The sequence below is a fragment of the Alexandromys fortis genome, unplaced genomic scaffold, assembly GCF_014885135.2.
Source record: "Alexandromys fortis isolate MF-2015 unplaced genomic scaffold, M_Fortis_MF-2015_v1.1 scaffold_47, whole genome shotgun sequence".
In the NCBI taxonomy this organism is placed as follows: Eukaryota; Metazoa; Chordata; class Mammalia; order Rodentia; family Cricetidae; genus Alexandromys; species Alexandromys fortis.
The window spans coordinates 1,830,968-1,846,001 of NW_026067957.1; the positions used below are offsets into that span (position 1 = coordinate 1,830,968).

General features: G+C 39.9%; 1 protein-coding gene across 3 annotated transcripts in view; it reads left to right on the forward strand.

Moving 5' to 3' along the window:
• The window catches only part of Cep128 (centrosomal protein 128), a 340,975-nt gene that overhangs the window by 19,844 nt on the left and 306,097 nt on the right, over nt 1-15,034 (forward strand). For 2 of the 3 annotated variants that reach the window (XM_050152396.1, XM_050152394.1), the window contains exons 3-4: nt 5,656-5,817; nt 7,606-7,692. In XM_050152396.1, coding sequence (XP_050008353.1) covers nt 5,671-5,817; nt 7,606-7,692 — 234 coding nt within the window. In that variant the 5' untranslated portion in view covers nt 5,656-5,670. Of the gene's footprint in view, nt 1-1,271; nt 1,413-5,655; nt 5,818-7,605; nt 7,693-15,034 lie in introns of all 3 variants that reach the window. The other variant, XM_050152395.1, reaches the window with a different exon arrangement.

Below are 15,034 nucleotides of genomic sequence, written 5' to 3' on the forward strand. Positions count from 1 at the left end.
TCCGACTCTTATGCATTAGCTAGTTTCACTGGGGAGAAAGTTTTTTGGAGTAACTTTCTTTAATGCCAGTGATCTTAAGGTAAAGTACACTTAAATACTATGTTTAAATTGTGGTTTAAAACAATATATTCTTAATAATGAGTAAAGGGCATATTCTACATTTTCTTTTGGGGGCTCAGAACTATTTTCATGGCTTCTATACATCCACCCCAGCTTTGGCTGGGCGGTGGTGGCTCACGCCTTTAATCCCAGCACTCGGGAGGCAGACAGAGGCAGGCGGATCTCTGTGAGTTCGAGGCCAGCCTGGTATACAAGAGCTAGTTCCAGGACAGGAACCAAAAAGCTACGGAGAAACCCTGTCTCGAAAATCCAAAACAAAACAAAAACATCCACCCCAGCTTTAAAAACATGTTACTAGAATCAAATCAAATCATTTCCTTCCATTTCCTGTTTCCTTTCCTTCTTCCGGCTCTTCCCATCTCCTGCTCATCCCATTCTCACTCCCCCTCAGACTCATGGCTTCCTCCTCTTTGCTATTGTTACACAACACAGACACAGACACACACACACAGGCACAGACATACATACAGAGACACACAGACACACATACACACCAACAACTACTGTGTCCATTCAATGCTGCTTGCATGCCCTTGATTCCAGTGCCATCCTCTTGGTGTTAGATAACCAATTAGAGGGCTCCTCCCTGGGGGAAGACTACTTTTCCTAGTCTCAGCATCCCTTAGGTGCCTGTAGTTTGTTGTTGTTGTTTTTTTTTTTTTTTTTTTTTGACTGAATTGGAATCTATGAGGTTTTCTTTTCTGAGTTAGCATGTCTATTTTTGCTTTTGACATAGGTGCACCCCTCTTGCCAACTTCAGTGGCCAGCATTTCTTTGTTTTCCTCCTTCCCCATCAATCCCATGTCTAGAGAGTGGTTTTTGGCCCATGATAGATTAGTGTTGTTTGGTAAGATTGTATCGTCGGCACAATGGCTACTTTCTGTGTTGTGGCACTGAGAGTTAGGCCTCCACTCATGTTTGCTATGGGAGTCATTCTTAACCTTTTTTTATTGTTAGTAACAGTGAAGAAAGTGCTCAGTTTTGCCAGCAATCAAAGTAATCTATTTATATAATTCTATTCTTCTTTTACTTCACTATTTGTAAAATTTAGGTATTACAAATTATGTAGTTGGTTGCCAAATGTTCGCATGCTTTAGAAAACCCCTGCAATTTCTCAGTACTTACCTTCTTAAATATTGATAACTCTGCAGGAGTTCCACCAGATGCAGGAGTCTGAACAGCTCTCATTGCTCAAAGTAATCAAAGTTAATAGCAGAAGGCTTAGAGTACACCCAGGAAGCTCATGCCAAAAAGTGATCCTATCTTATTGAAAGTATGTAATCCTAGCTGGGGTAAGTAATAGGACTTTTCCTTCTGTGTATGTCATGGTAAGAGCTAATTTAATGTTCTCTTAATTTTATCCGGTTCTACTATGATTTTCTTATAGAGTTAAATTCACATACTCCACTGGTCACTTGTTAACACATATTAGTCACAATGCATGTTCTATAAAGGACTTTGAGAAACCTCTGCCAGGGTTAAAAGTATAAGTGCATGGTGTAGGGTTTCCACATGAGCTCATATTGTTTGTTATCTTTGGAGGGGTGGGGCAGAAATAGTACTGAGTGGAGGATGGGAAGCGTTAATCTAATCAATCTTTATCAATAGAAACTGGGAGTCAAATATCAGGGTAAGATCCTGAAAGATCAGAGAAGCAGGGAGCAGCCTCTAGACACTTCCTACCTCTTCCGTTCCTCCATCCAGAAGGGCTGAGATTCTCTCTCAGCTCTGCCTTACTACTTCCTGTTTCCTCTCTGTCTACAGTCTTCCAACCTCTATGGTCAGCTAGTGGCTATCTCTGCCCTCTAACTCCAAGCAAGCTTTATTTGTCAGAACACAATCAAAATATCACACAAGGATGAGTTAAGAGAGTCCTGAGATTTTATTTACAATATAATGTTCTCAATGTTTTATTTGAAAAGTTGCAAGCATGTTATGGTGTTATTTATCATTACTGATAATTAGTTCTAGGGGTGTGTATATGCAGCTTTACTATATTGTTCTCTGTACTATTTTAACTTTTCCCAAATAGTGACAAAGAACCATAACAGTTTGGGCTTCCGGTACTCTTAGTCAAGTTGAAGTCAAATTGTCTACTTATTTAAAGAGTTTGATATGGAATAATATCCAAGGGAATTCTCTGTAAACAATTATTAGCATTATCGGTACTTTTAAAAGCATCAAGTTGTCCTAGACAGTCATTTTGCTTCCTCCTCCCACCACACTGCAGTTAGTAAGCAGCTTCCCCTTTCGCTGCCATCTCTTTTTGTCCGCTGATTCTTAAAGAACTGACGAGACCACTTGAGGAGGGATCCCAGATGTAACCGTTCTTTTCCTCATTTATCAATCACAAGAAAAGCAGTGAATAAAAACCCTTACTTGGAGACCAATGGTTTGATTTGTTTTCAGGATTCTTTGAAATGTAGGGTAGATAGGGCACTTAGTTTTCTCCTGTCTTTTTAAGGTTTTATGCGGCTATTTTACATTTCTGCTTTTCCTTGATATTTTTATCCTGACCAGTGATGAGAGGCAGTTGAAGGAACTGTACACACACACACACACACACACACACATCACATGTGTTCTGCTACTTTGTTTATCAGTTCTTGTTCATCATTAATACTCACTCATGTATGTCATAGCCAGTGTGTACCGTGGAGGGACCAGAACTGTGAAGATGGAGAAGGCTAGGGAATCCTGGGCCTACTGCTTGTCATCTACCACTGTATGGAGTTGGACTCATTCCTTAACTCTTAGCCTCAACATTCTGTATAAATTATGGAATAGCTATAGTTTATAGATCCCCAGGCCCAGTAGTACACATTTTATAAAGTTGTGAGAATCAAATTGGCTTGTCTATGAAAACACCCACATAAGTACCTCAGATAGTAGCTGGCTCTTGGAAAATGCATGTTCTTTTTTTCTTTACTGCTGGAGAATACAGGAAGTGCTGGAAAGAGAGTAAGGGGGCATTGGAGAGATTTCTGAGACATAGATGAGGATGTGAATTCCAGAGTTTTAAAGGCAAAGGGTTGTAATTTAAAAAGCAGCGCGAGAGGAAGAAGCCATGCAACAGAGTTCATGTGGAGTTTTTTTATTTTGGGAAAGGGAATGGAAAAAGGGGGAAGGAAGGAGGAGACCGGCCTCTGGAGACAGGAGCAGAAGAGAAGAGAGAAGCAGAGAAAAAGAGGTGGGAGAGAGACAGTAGAGGAGGAGGAGCAGGAGGAGGAGGAGGAGGAGGAGGAGGAGGAGGAGGAGAGAGAGAGAGAGAGAGAGAGAGAGAGAGAGAGAGAGAGAGAGAGAGAGAGAGAGAGAGAGAGGAGGTGAAGGCCCATTTTTTTAAAAGGGAAGGTAGTGACTGTGCACAGGAGGGGTTTTAGTGGCTGCAGCTGAGGGCGTATCCTGTCAGGACCGAAGAGCAGGCCGGTACAGATGCCTGAGTACTAACAAAAGGCATTTCAGAACTTTGTTAGTTACTTTTCCCAACAGATGCAACTTAAGGGAGGAAGTTGTCCCCCCTTCCCGCCCTCCCCCACCCCCCTGCAGTTTCACAGAGTCAGTCCTGCTTGCTGGCCCAGAGCATGGTGGTGGACACTTTGGGGGACAGTCTCCTGCATTTGTAGGTAGGTGGACAGCAGAGGAAGGAACCATACCACAGGTGTCCTTAGAGGCATTCTCTACTCACTCATTTCTTCCAACTGTGTCTTCCCTCTTACCCTTTACTACATCCCAACAATGTCATTATAAGTCTGTTAGGAAATTAATCCATTAATTATTAGACCAGAAGTCTTCATAATCTTACTGTTTCTGGAAATAATATCCAGGCACACCCAGAACGTCTCTAATGCCCCAAGAATTTATTAATCTTATTAAATTTGAACTTAGAATGAATTATCATGAATATCTTGTGAGAACTTCTTTTTTACGTGAGGAGTGAGGGTGGGGTGGGGGCTTAAAAAGCAGTGCCTTCAGTTTTAGTTTCTCATTCATGTTTTCTAGTATGGGAGGGAGCCCATCATGGGCACCTTAGTGCTTCTCCCTAGGCGGCAAAGACCTGAGAAGCTGGTGTAGGAGGAAGCCGAGGGGCGTGGCCATGTGAGAGATGCCCGTGCTTGCAGGGTGTCAGGAGCCCTCTGTCTCAGCTTGTATTATGTACTTGGATATTGCATGGATTCTTTCTCTGAAGTGGTGAAGATAGACTGTAATTTAATTTTGAAAAAAATCTAAATTCACAGCAAGGGTCCTTTATCTTCTCTAGAGACACGATTATGCGTTTCAAGCTGCAATAAAGATAAAGGTCCAGAAGACCCGGAATATTCTGTTCTGAACGAGAAATTGGATCACACTGTGCATAATAAGCCAGAAAAAAATGTCTGTATAGATTTTAGGAAAATGATAGCAGCTTATATTAAAGACTGAGTTAATCCTCCATTAACTAGAAGATGAAATTATTGGACTACTACTCAATAAGCTCTTGATCAACTTAGTTTTCTCCGGTGCTGTTTTGTTTTAAATGTATTTACTTTCTCTAACTTCTATTAATAATTTTTCAGAAATGATATTTGCTTGCACAAATAATTTTTAGTATAAATCAGATAAACAGTTGGGGTTAAGTTGGGAGAAAAGCATGTTTAGAGAATTTCCCAGTGCTGAAAGTACATTCTGGAAGGTGGGCTTTCTATTTTGGTGGAGGTGTTCAAGCTAGTATCTCCTTATAAATGCATTATTGTAAAAATTGTTTTTGCATCATGTCATTTGCTTAATTCCGCAATGATAAATTAGGGTGTAGGAGAGTTTTTATTCTGCCACACACTGGAATTTTATTATAGTTTCTACAGGGCATCTGTCATTTATTTATGTTTAGAGGTAATTCTTGTAGCTTAGAAAATGTATTGACTACTGTTAAGAACTGAAGGGTTTTTTTTTGCATGTGTATGTGGTGTATCACATGTGTACATGTGAACATGTGGTTGTGTGTGCACCTGTGTGTCTGTGCACATAGAGGGCAGAGGTTGACATCCCTTGATCCCATGCCTTTTTAAATTATTTATCTATGTGGTAGGGTCTCTTCAACTCAGAGCTTGCAGATTTGGCTAGGTTAACTAGCTAGCTTGTTCTGGGGATCCCCTGCTCCTCGCTATCCAGCCTCATGTCAGTGGTGGAGGTTAAAATTGTCACCTCCTTGGCTCTGTAGATCTTCAGAGAATGTGTGTTTCATTTTGTCATGGATAGAGTTGCTGACAATGTTTTGAAACATTCTTTATGAAAGTACTTTTAATCCTGGCAGCAGAACACAAATCTTAGGAAGTGGTACTTGGAGTTGATAACTCACTGACCATGTGGGAGCAGTTTTCTCAGGGCAGAGCAGGCCATGGGAGCAGAATTATGTGGGAAGTGGCCCTCTGTGTTTTCTTGTGTGTCTATTTGCTGGACGACTAATGTAATAAATACTTAAAACTACCAGAAAGTCAGGAGTGGGTTCCTTACTTGTGTGCTTATTACTTAATTGACACTGACTTGGATTTATTTTTGAAGGATTTGTATACATCAATGGCAGAATCATCCAGTGATTCAGACCACCTCCGCTATCATAACCGATTGAGTCGATGGGCAACCAGGTCAGTTCACAGGGAAACTGGAAGTCATCCTACAGTAGATGTCACCGCGAAGGTCAACACTATCACCAGTACTTTACAGGTTAGTTTGACAGTGGTTACATTTGATAGATTTTAAGTAGTCTGAGCTGTGTAATGGTTACAGCCAGTATATCATGTTGTTTTAGTATTGTAATAAATGACCCTCAGGTGAATGCCTCAAAACAACCAAGTTTATTATCTCACAGTTCTGTAGGTCAGAAGAAGGAAAATTCTCTTCCTTTGTCCTTTGTAGCTGCTCATGTATCTTGTCTTGGAATTTCCTCAAAGCCGACTATCATGGTGGTTCTTCCAACTGTTGCATTTGGCTGGCTATGTCCTCCTTTCTGTCTTCCTTTTCCTTTTTTCGCTGTTTGTTTTTCTGGTTCTAACCCAAGGCCTTGCGCACGCTATGCAAGTGCACTCTCTACCGCTGAGCCACAGTGCCGGCCACTCTTCCTCTTTTAAGGACATTTGTGACTTTAGCTTGTCCTCTCAGTCATTCAGGAGAAACTCCACTCTAGGTCATGTCTCCAGAATCCCTTTTGACATATAAGTTACGTAGGCAGAGTTCTATCAACTAGGAGTCAGAAATTGATGAGGATCATTAGTCTGGTTACCATGGTGATGATACCTGAACTATGTAATAGGTTGTTGAGAATGTTTTAGGATAAAACTGTATTCGCAAGTAAAAAACTGCGGGAGTAAAAGTGGTACTGATGTTTAGCTTCCTGTGCCCTTGTGTCCACGACAGTGTGGGGAAGCAGATTATCGGTGGATGACGTATAGAGATGCCGTTTTGGTTTTGAACGTGACTTCTGACAGTGTTTGGAAGTCTGAGTGGGAGCAGCATGATGCTTTCCATAGGAAGAGCTTGGAAAGGGCATAGGGCAGCCAGTGTGGGAAACAAACCCAGCACGAATTATTTCCAGCTTATTCATCCCTTGCTTTTGACTTAGCCATAAAAATAGGAAATTTGGCTTTGAATTACGCTGGGTTAGTATGCTTGATGGGAAGAGAGTAATTGTTGGAGGAATAATAATTTTGCATAAGAGTAATAATACCTGTTCTTTGTGAATTTATTTACTCTTATGTAACAATGGGATTTTAGAGTCTGAATCCTACCTTTCTGCCAAAGAGACACATTGGCAAGTAGGCATATTCAAAAGAAATTACTCTATTAATCTCTTATGTAAAACCAAGCATATTTAGGTAGAAATTTATGTTTAGGTTAGAAATAAATTTATTGTTTTTTAAGAGATTAAAGGGCACGTTTTCTCTTTGTTAATCAAGTTCTGTAGTGAGGAATTAACTGGAGTACAATAGACCTACTGACTCCCTTTCTTTAGAGACCTGAGCTCATTGCAGCTTCAGGATTCCTTTCTGCTCTTTTCCTTTTCCCTTCCCCCTCTCCACTCTTCCTCCCTGTCCCCACCTCTCTCTCCCTACCCCCACTTCTCTCCCTTTCTTATATGTACACCATATTCTTATGGCATAGCCCATCCTGCCCGTTTGCTGTGCACATGACCCTCTTCCCTAAGTCTTGATGCTCCAGGTTGCTTTGCTCTAAAACAATGTGAAGTGCAAAGTGTACTCATTTCTGAAGAGGATTCTTTTCAATTTGTGGTTTTGTTACCAACTTATTAGGGGACCTTGGATAAGGACTTGTAAATTACATGCTTCAGATACATAAATAAATTGCAGTGTTGTAGCGATTTGATGTATATGAAGTATGTTGCTATCCAAGTTACCTGGCATATATTGTAGTTTTTATAAAGTGTTTTTTACAAAATGTTGATTCAGTTCTTTGACAATGCCAAAATTGTTTGGGATGATTATTTTCTTTCTCCAGGACACCAGTCGGAACCTTCGACAAGTGGATGAGATGCTTGGGCAATACCGAGACTATAGCATTGGCCAGGCGGGTGCTATTGAGCAGGTGAGGGTGTTTTTGTTTGCACTGTTTACTTATTTTATGGAAATGCATATGTCGGGGAAGGGAATATAAGTAAGGCAAGTAGGTGATGGTGTGAATAAGCACACATTTAAAACTGCCTTCCTGATTTCAGTTTAAATTTAGTAAAGAACTCAGATTTTCAACTTGGGTTCAACTTAGCTTGAAAGATTTAGTCATAGAAGGGAGAACTCAGAACAGGAACTAAACAGAGCAGTTAAAGTTGGGCCACAGATACTCATAAAAGGCCGGAATTTTGCGGATGGTTTGTTTTAAAATTACACATGTTCATTACTGTTATTATTTTTTAAGATTTAATTATGTTTAATAGGGTTTTATCTGCATGTGTGTATGTGTACCACATGTATACATGACCTGTAAAGTCCACAAGAGGGCATCATATTACCCGGAGCTGGAGTTAGAGGCAGTTATGAGCCTCCTGATGTGGGTGCTGGGAATTGAACTTAGCTCCTCTGTTACAGCCTCAAGTGCTCTTAAGACGGAGCCATCTCTTCAGCCCTATGTTCATTATTTTATAAAGTAAACTTTCAAAGGTCTTGTAAGTTCCACTGCATAGAGGAAACAGTTTTGATAATTTCTTGTTGATCCAGATACTTTGTACTTTTATGTCCGTATATCTAACGTCTTTAAGAAGTGGGACAGTGCAACATAGGCAGGTGATTTTGTTCTGCTGCTGTCCACACAACTTTGTGTGGGTGCGCCTCGGTGATGGTCAGGTTTAATTGTCAACTAGATACAGCTGGAGTCACCTAGGAAGAGACTCTCAATGTTAGGATTGACTCTGTTAGGTCGGACTGTAGCATACCTGAGGGATTGACTGGATCAGGTCGGTCTGTAGCATACCTGAGGGATTGACTGGATCAGGTCAGACTGTAGGCATACCTCTTAGGTATTTTCTTAATTGCCTTAATTGATGTGGAAAGATCCAGGTACTGTGAGCAGCATCAGTTTATGGGCTTGGGTTCCTGGACTATATAAGAGAGGGGAAAGCCACTGAGTGCAAGCAGGGGAATGAATTTACACCCATTTGTTTCTCTCGGTGCTTGATTGTGCCTGTGGTGTGTCTGACTGCTTTAAACTCCTGGGGCTTCTTTAGCTGGCAGTGATGGCTTATAACCTGGACTATTAGCTGAAGTCAACCTTTCTACCCTAAAATGTTTCTTTCTTTTTTGTGGGGGCAGGGTATTTTATTATAGCATCAGAAATAAAACTATTATAACCTCCCTTTGAACAGCTGTGTAATATTCTGTAGTGTGGATGTGGCAAGGTTTGCTTTAATATAAACAGTATAGTAGTGACTGTTTCTCTCTCTCTCTCTCTCTCTCTCTCTCTCTCTCTCTCTCTCTCTGTGAGTGTGGAGTGTGTGTGGTGTATTTGTGTAGTCCTGGAGGAATTCTGGAAGTAAGATGGATGGGTTAAAGCTATGTATACTGAGAGGTTTGCTAGATATTTCAGAAAGTTTCATTCAAGGATACGTCAGTTTATGTTTAGTTCAGATGTCGTGTAAGAAGGAAAGACACTTCAGAATTTAAGAATAAAGCTAATATTTTTATTAATGTTTTGCTAGATTCTCTGTGCTTTTTGAGGGACAAGGCATGTAAGGTAAAAGAGATGTTTACATTTTATATGGTATGTCAGCTTAGTGAAGGAAATGGGATTGCAGTCAGCCTATGCACCCTTCTGGCCCTAGCCCTTTAGGTTCTCATGGATTCCTTTGCTCACCTTTAGCAACCCAGTTAAATGTATTTCTTCATTTTGAAGGAAGGAGCAGTACACATTGTAACAAGAAGGATTTACATTTATACAGTAATGGTTTATATATCTATATATCTATAATTATCTGTGCTTGTATCAATTGTTACATAATTCCCACACTGTAATTGATGACTGGCTTTCATCTTACAAAGCAGAACTGTTATTGTTATTATTTGTTTGTGATTGGAAACTAATTGAGCACAAGGAAACACATCTTCTCTGATAAAAGTCTGTTCTACTTTCATTTAGAAAGCAAATATGGACGTTTTGCACCTACAGGATTTTTATGACTTATGATGCATTTGAAATATGGAGCTTTAAACTTCATGTATATAATAGCTCACAAACTGTTTTAGGTTAATTAATTTATTAATAATAGAATTTTTACTTTTGGATTTGCTTGTGTAAAACTGGGACATTATTCACTAGAACCAGAAAACAGTCCTACTTTGTCACACTGATGGTAGTAGCTAGAATTGAGCACTGTTGAACTCTCTGGAGTGACTAGTCAAACCAACAGGCGTCTGTCTCCAGCTACTCTTAGAAAAAAGACTAGGAGAGCAAGAGTCTTTTTGCTCATGGCTCTTCCTTAGCCTCCTCTAATTTTCCTTCTCTGGCTCCTGAAGCTCTTGTTCTGTTCTGACAATCGGTTGTTGTGGCTTTTTCATTCCGACATGTCCATGGATGATGGCACTGATTGCTCTATGTTTGAACTACTCAGGATAGCAGCAGTTTTCTTCTACTGCCTAAATATTATCAGGAGACAGGAAGCTCAGAGTTTCTTATGAATGATTCTCATGGCAGCTTATTCTGACAGCTGTTTGTAAGATCAGATGCTGGAAGCTGTGTAACTGTGGCACCAAATGATTTACCTGCATCTTTTTGTTTATTGTCTTCAAATCCTCAAAGTACATGGTAAAATTGTCCATCTTTTAAAAAAGACCAATTATTATGTTGTGTGTGCGGATGTGTGTTGCTTTGTATATGTGAGGACGAATATGTGTGTGTGTGTGTGTGTGTGTGTTATTCCTCAGGAGCTGTCTATCTTTTTGAGACAAGGTCTCTCACTGGGATCTGGAGCTCATAGATTATGCTAGGCTGGCTGGCCTGCAAGACTCAGGGATTCACCTGTTTCTATCTGCCCAGGTTGATATACAGTTATGATATTTCCATCAAAGTTTGCTTTTTATGTGGGTGCTGTGAATTGGATCCGTTTCTGATGCTTGCATGGCAAACACTTTAGCAGCCAAGCTGCTTGTCTATACTCCCTGCTCCTGTCTTTTTTTAAAATTACATTTTATTGGGGCTGGAATGATAGCTCAGTGGTTCCAGAGTACTTGCTGTGCTTACAGAGGGCCTGAGTTCAGTTCTCAGCCCACACATGGCAGCCCAAAACCATCTGTAACTATAGTTACAGGGGATCTAATGCCCACTTCTGGCCTTTGTGGGCACCAATCATAAGCATGGTGTATATACCTATAGGCAAATCACTCATACCCATCAAATCAAATAAAATAAATCTTTAAACATAATTTTATTTATTTACTCTGTGTGTGTGTGTTTGTGCTTGCACACACATGTGTGCATGCACATGTGTGCATGTGCATGTGCCTTACTGTATGTGTTGAAGTCAGGACAACTTGCAGGGATAGCTCTTTCCTTTAACTGTGGCGGCTCCCCCAGGGATGGAATTGGGTTATCAGGTTTGGTGACAAAGTGCTTTTACAGACTGAGCTACCTCACCAGCCACTGAAACATGCTTTTTTTTTTTTTATTCATATATGCTTTATAATAGTGTAATATATTTTAACCAGTGATAGTTCAACTGTTATAAAATTTCACCATGGCGAATATCTGTTGCCTACTTGAATTAGCATTTTTCTTTTAAAATATACAGAGACACTTCCTAGAGAAACAGAATCAACTCTTTTGCCTTAGGGAAGACTGGAGCTCTTATTATTAACTTAGGTTTTATAAATGACTATTGTTAACCCGCAGTAAATGGATATGTAGTTTGTGTGTTTAAATATTTATTTGTTGTTATTTTAACTCTGTGAAAATAATTTGTCAATGGGTAAGGGGAACATTTTGGAAATATGAGTATCTGCTGTGGTGTTTTTCCTGAGTTGATTTCTCCTAACAAGGGAACCACAGTGAGTATTCATTTTGGTCTTTTATAGGCTCTGGGTTGTTTAGGCTCTTTTTCTCACAACCATCTCTATTTAACTATTGTTCCCTTGACTCTTTATAATCTCCAACACTGAGTTTGTTTTTTATTTCCCCCTAACTTTTTTTTTTGCTTCTATCAGCTTATAAAGTGTTGGGTTCCTCTGTGTCAGTCTCACTCATCCTCCCGCTGCTCTGCTTCTCTTCAGTAAATTTTCTTCAATTTTATGTTATTCAGTTCATCTAGTCAGGCTTAGTTTGCTTGTTGTGGTGATCTCCATTTCCCTGCAAATGATCTGAGCTCATTTTTCTGCACGGGCTGGAGAATCTATTGCATGCATATGTGTGCATTTATCCATGTGCATTTCTGATATATATCCCATTTTCCTGATCATCTGTTGGTAGATACTGGGCTGAGTCCATGCTTTGGCTCTCTCTCGTCAGTATTCCAGATACGGCTGTGTAGGTATCTCTGTAGCAACTTACCTTTGATTCCTTCATCCAACCATAGGCTTAGTTCTTTGCTTATAATCCATGAAGTCACCTGAAGAGTCACAGAGAATGTGTGAGAAGGGTTTGTTTTAATATTTAATATGCATATTTGGAACATGTTTTGCTTCTCATATTGGAATGTTTGAAGAACTATGCAGTGGATTAGCCTCATCTTGCTTCTAGAACCTGTGTTGCTGTTAGCGAGACAACAGGGTTTTTCTTGTGCTGATGTAAAGATGAAATCTCCTGAAGGCAGAGAATCCACATAAAATGTTAGTACTGCCTGCAGTAGAAGTCTGGGCTGATGTTGATGATGCTAAAGTAATGAATAGTGGGTTATATTCATTTTTATTTTTTTAAATTTTCGAGACAGGGTTTCTCCGTAGCTTTTGGTTCCTGTCCTGGAACTAGCTCTTGTAGACCAGGCTGGCCTCGAACGGTTATATTCGTTTTCATGATAAGGATGGGATAAAGACGTAAGATCCAATTATAGCACGGAAACTTGCATTAATAGGTAATTTTTTTCCGATAAGTACTCTGATTAAAGTTTTCCTTTGGGAATAATATGAAGTTACCATCTGGTATGTGAATTCTCAAGAATGTTAAATAAAGCCCAGGGTTTTCTTTTTATGTAATGGATTTCACTTATCAAAAGTGCCCAATGACACCGCAGAAGGTGATTTAAACCAGACATTGGCCATTTCCCTTAGTTCAGAGGTCCCTACTTCCGTGGCTGATACTCAGTAATTCATTGCCTGAAGGTAAGAGCTAACCAGTCTTTTAATAATTTTAAGTAATGGCAGTCTATTGTTAAGAAATTAAAATTAATTTAATAAAATTAAATTAATCAAATTAAGAAATTTAATTAGATACTGTTGAAGACCAGCTTCGACATAATTTGTACATCCCAGGGTAGGAACATGAGGATTAGAATTATTAAGTAAAAGCAACAGAGATATGAGAGAAATAAGAGACAGAAACACAGAACAGCATCCTGTGGGACATTCAGTGAATACTGAATTCACCTTGTTTATTATCCATATGCTTACGTATTTCACTCCAAATGGGAAGGGGGAATGCAGTAGACTTCATTAACATGATATAAGGAATAGACTTGGTCTATTGGACCTTGGTCCAGGTGGAGGGGGCCACCTCTATACCCAAAATACTAATTAACCACTGCCCCCAGGTCAGAATCACTTGTTTGTAGCCACACCTGTTGTCTGTGATCTCTGTCTGTGTGTGCCTTCCCCTTATCTCTGTATCTGTCTCTGTGTCTGTTTTTGCCTCCCTCCCTCCCTCCTTCCCCCCCCCCCCCAGTGTGTGTGTGTGTGTGTGTGTGTTTTATTACCTTTAACTATAACTTAGGATTTGTTAGCTGGCACCTCCATATCTGAGTGGTTTTTGGCACCATTTACTTTCTGGACCAGTTTCCTCTGAACTGACTAGAAAGGCGAAGAAAGTGCAGCAGTGGTGCGGCTATGACTCGAGCTGCTGCCGGGTAGTGCAGAGCTCTGGGGAGAAAAGGGGTCTAGAGCATCAGTCTTGTATCCACAGCTCTTTCCTTCTTCAAGGACATGGCTAATTTCAGAGGTGGCTTAAAAACAGAGAGGCTGGAATAAGGAATCATCAGGCAATAAAAAACTTAGGTTACGACCTTTCAAAAATCAGCTCTGATTCCAAAGGGTAATTTAGGAGAAAAGATGAGTCAGAACTGAAAATAGATTAGCCTTCATGGGGACAGAATAAATTCAATTCCTACATGTTTGAGGAAGTTTGGGCTTTCTACTTATTCCAACCCAGCTTCCCACTGGAAGGAAAATCACATGATCTTCTGAAGAAAGATGCGTCCTTCACAGCTGTAAATTATTACTTTGGATTTTCATGCTCATTGTCTCTGTATGATAAAAAAAAGAAGCAGGCACAAGAGAATAGAAAATGTGACTGTCAAGACAAAGGAAAATGCAGACAGTCAATTACAGTGGAACTATGAAAACCAGTATAATGTGTCCAAGAAATGATACGAGATAATCGAAAACTGAATGCACATAACTACAAGTAGAACATTAGATGATTTAAATAGCCAAGCAGCTTTCGATGGAGGGATTAAATAGGAGTCAGTAGGCAGTTGAAAGAGAGCGAACTTAAAGACAGGCCAAAGAAGATATCCAAAGAGAAGAATGTAAGGATGAAAGGGTGAACCCTACCGAAAAGGGAATGATGGAAGATCAATAGGATAAGAAAGGATGACATTAAAATAATAATAAATGCCAGGTGTGGCGGCTCACATATGATGGTAATCACAGCACTCCTGAGGATGAGGCAGGAGGATTAGCATGAGTTTCAAGCCAGTTTGGGCTACACTGGAAAACCCTGTCTCAACCAAACCAAACCCTTTTGAAGAAGACAAGGGACAGGAGGCAATGAGAAGAGAGATAGGATAAGACAATGAATTTACAGCACATAAAACATAATAAGTTATCCATCCTGTGATCTCTATGGGTTAAAAAATAGGATCAAACAGACAGAGTTTACATAGTCCCATAGTAAAACAATGGCGAAGTTAAAGAGAAACCATCCTAATGTTTTCTCCAAGGATGGATAAAAATGTGGTTATCACGGGGGTATTGGGAGCAGGTCTTAAGGAAGGAAGTAGCTTCAACTGAAGGGAAAACACAGATGACTTAATATGAAACAAAAAAAGCCAGATTATTTTGCAAAAATCAATAGGAAGAAATGGAAACTGACTTTGCTTCAAAGAGTGTGCTCAAATCAGGTTTAGCCAAGTGTAGCGAGCTGAAATGAAAATGAGTTTGCTTCATATGTGATCTTTCTGCTTTCCCTGTGGCTGGGCTGGCTATCTTCTGTACACTTCCCCAGGTTATTAAATACT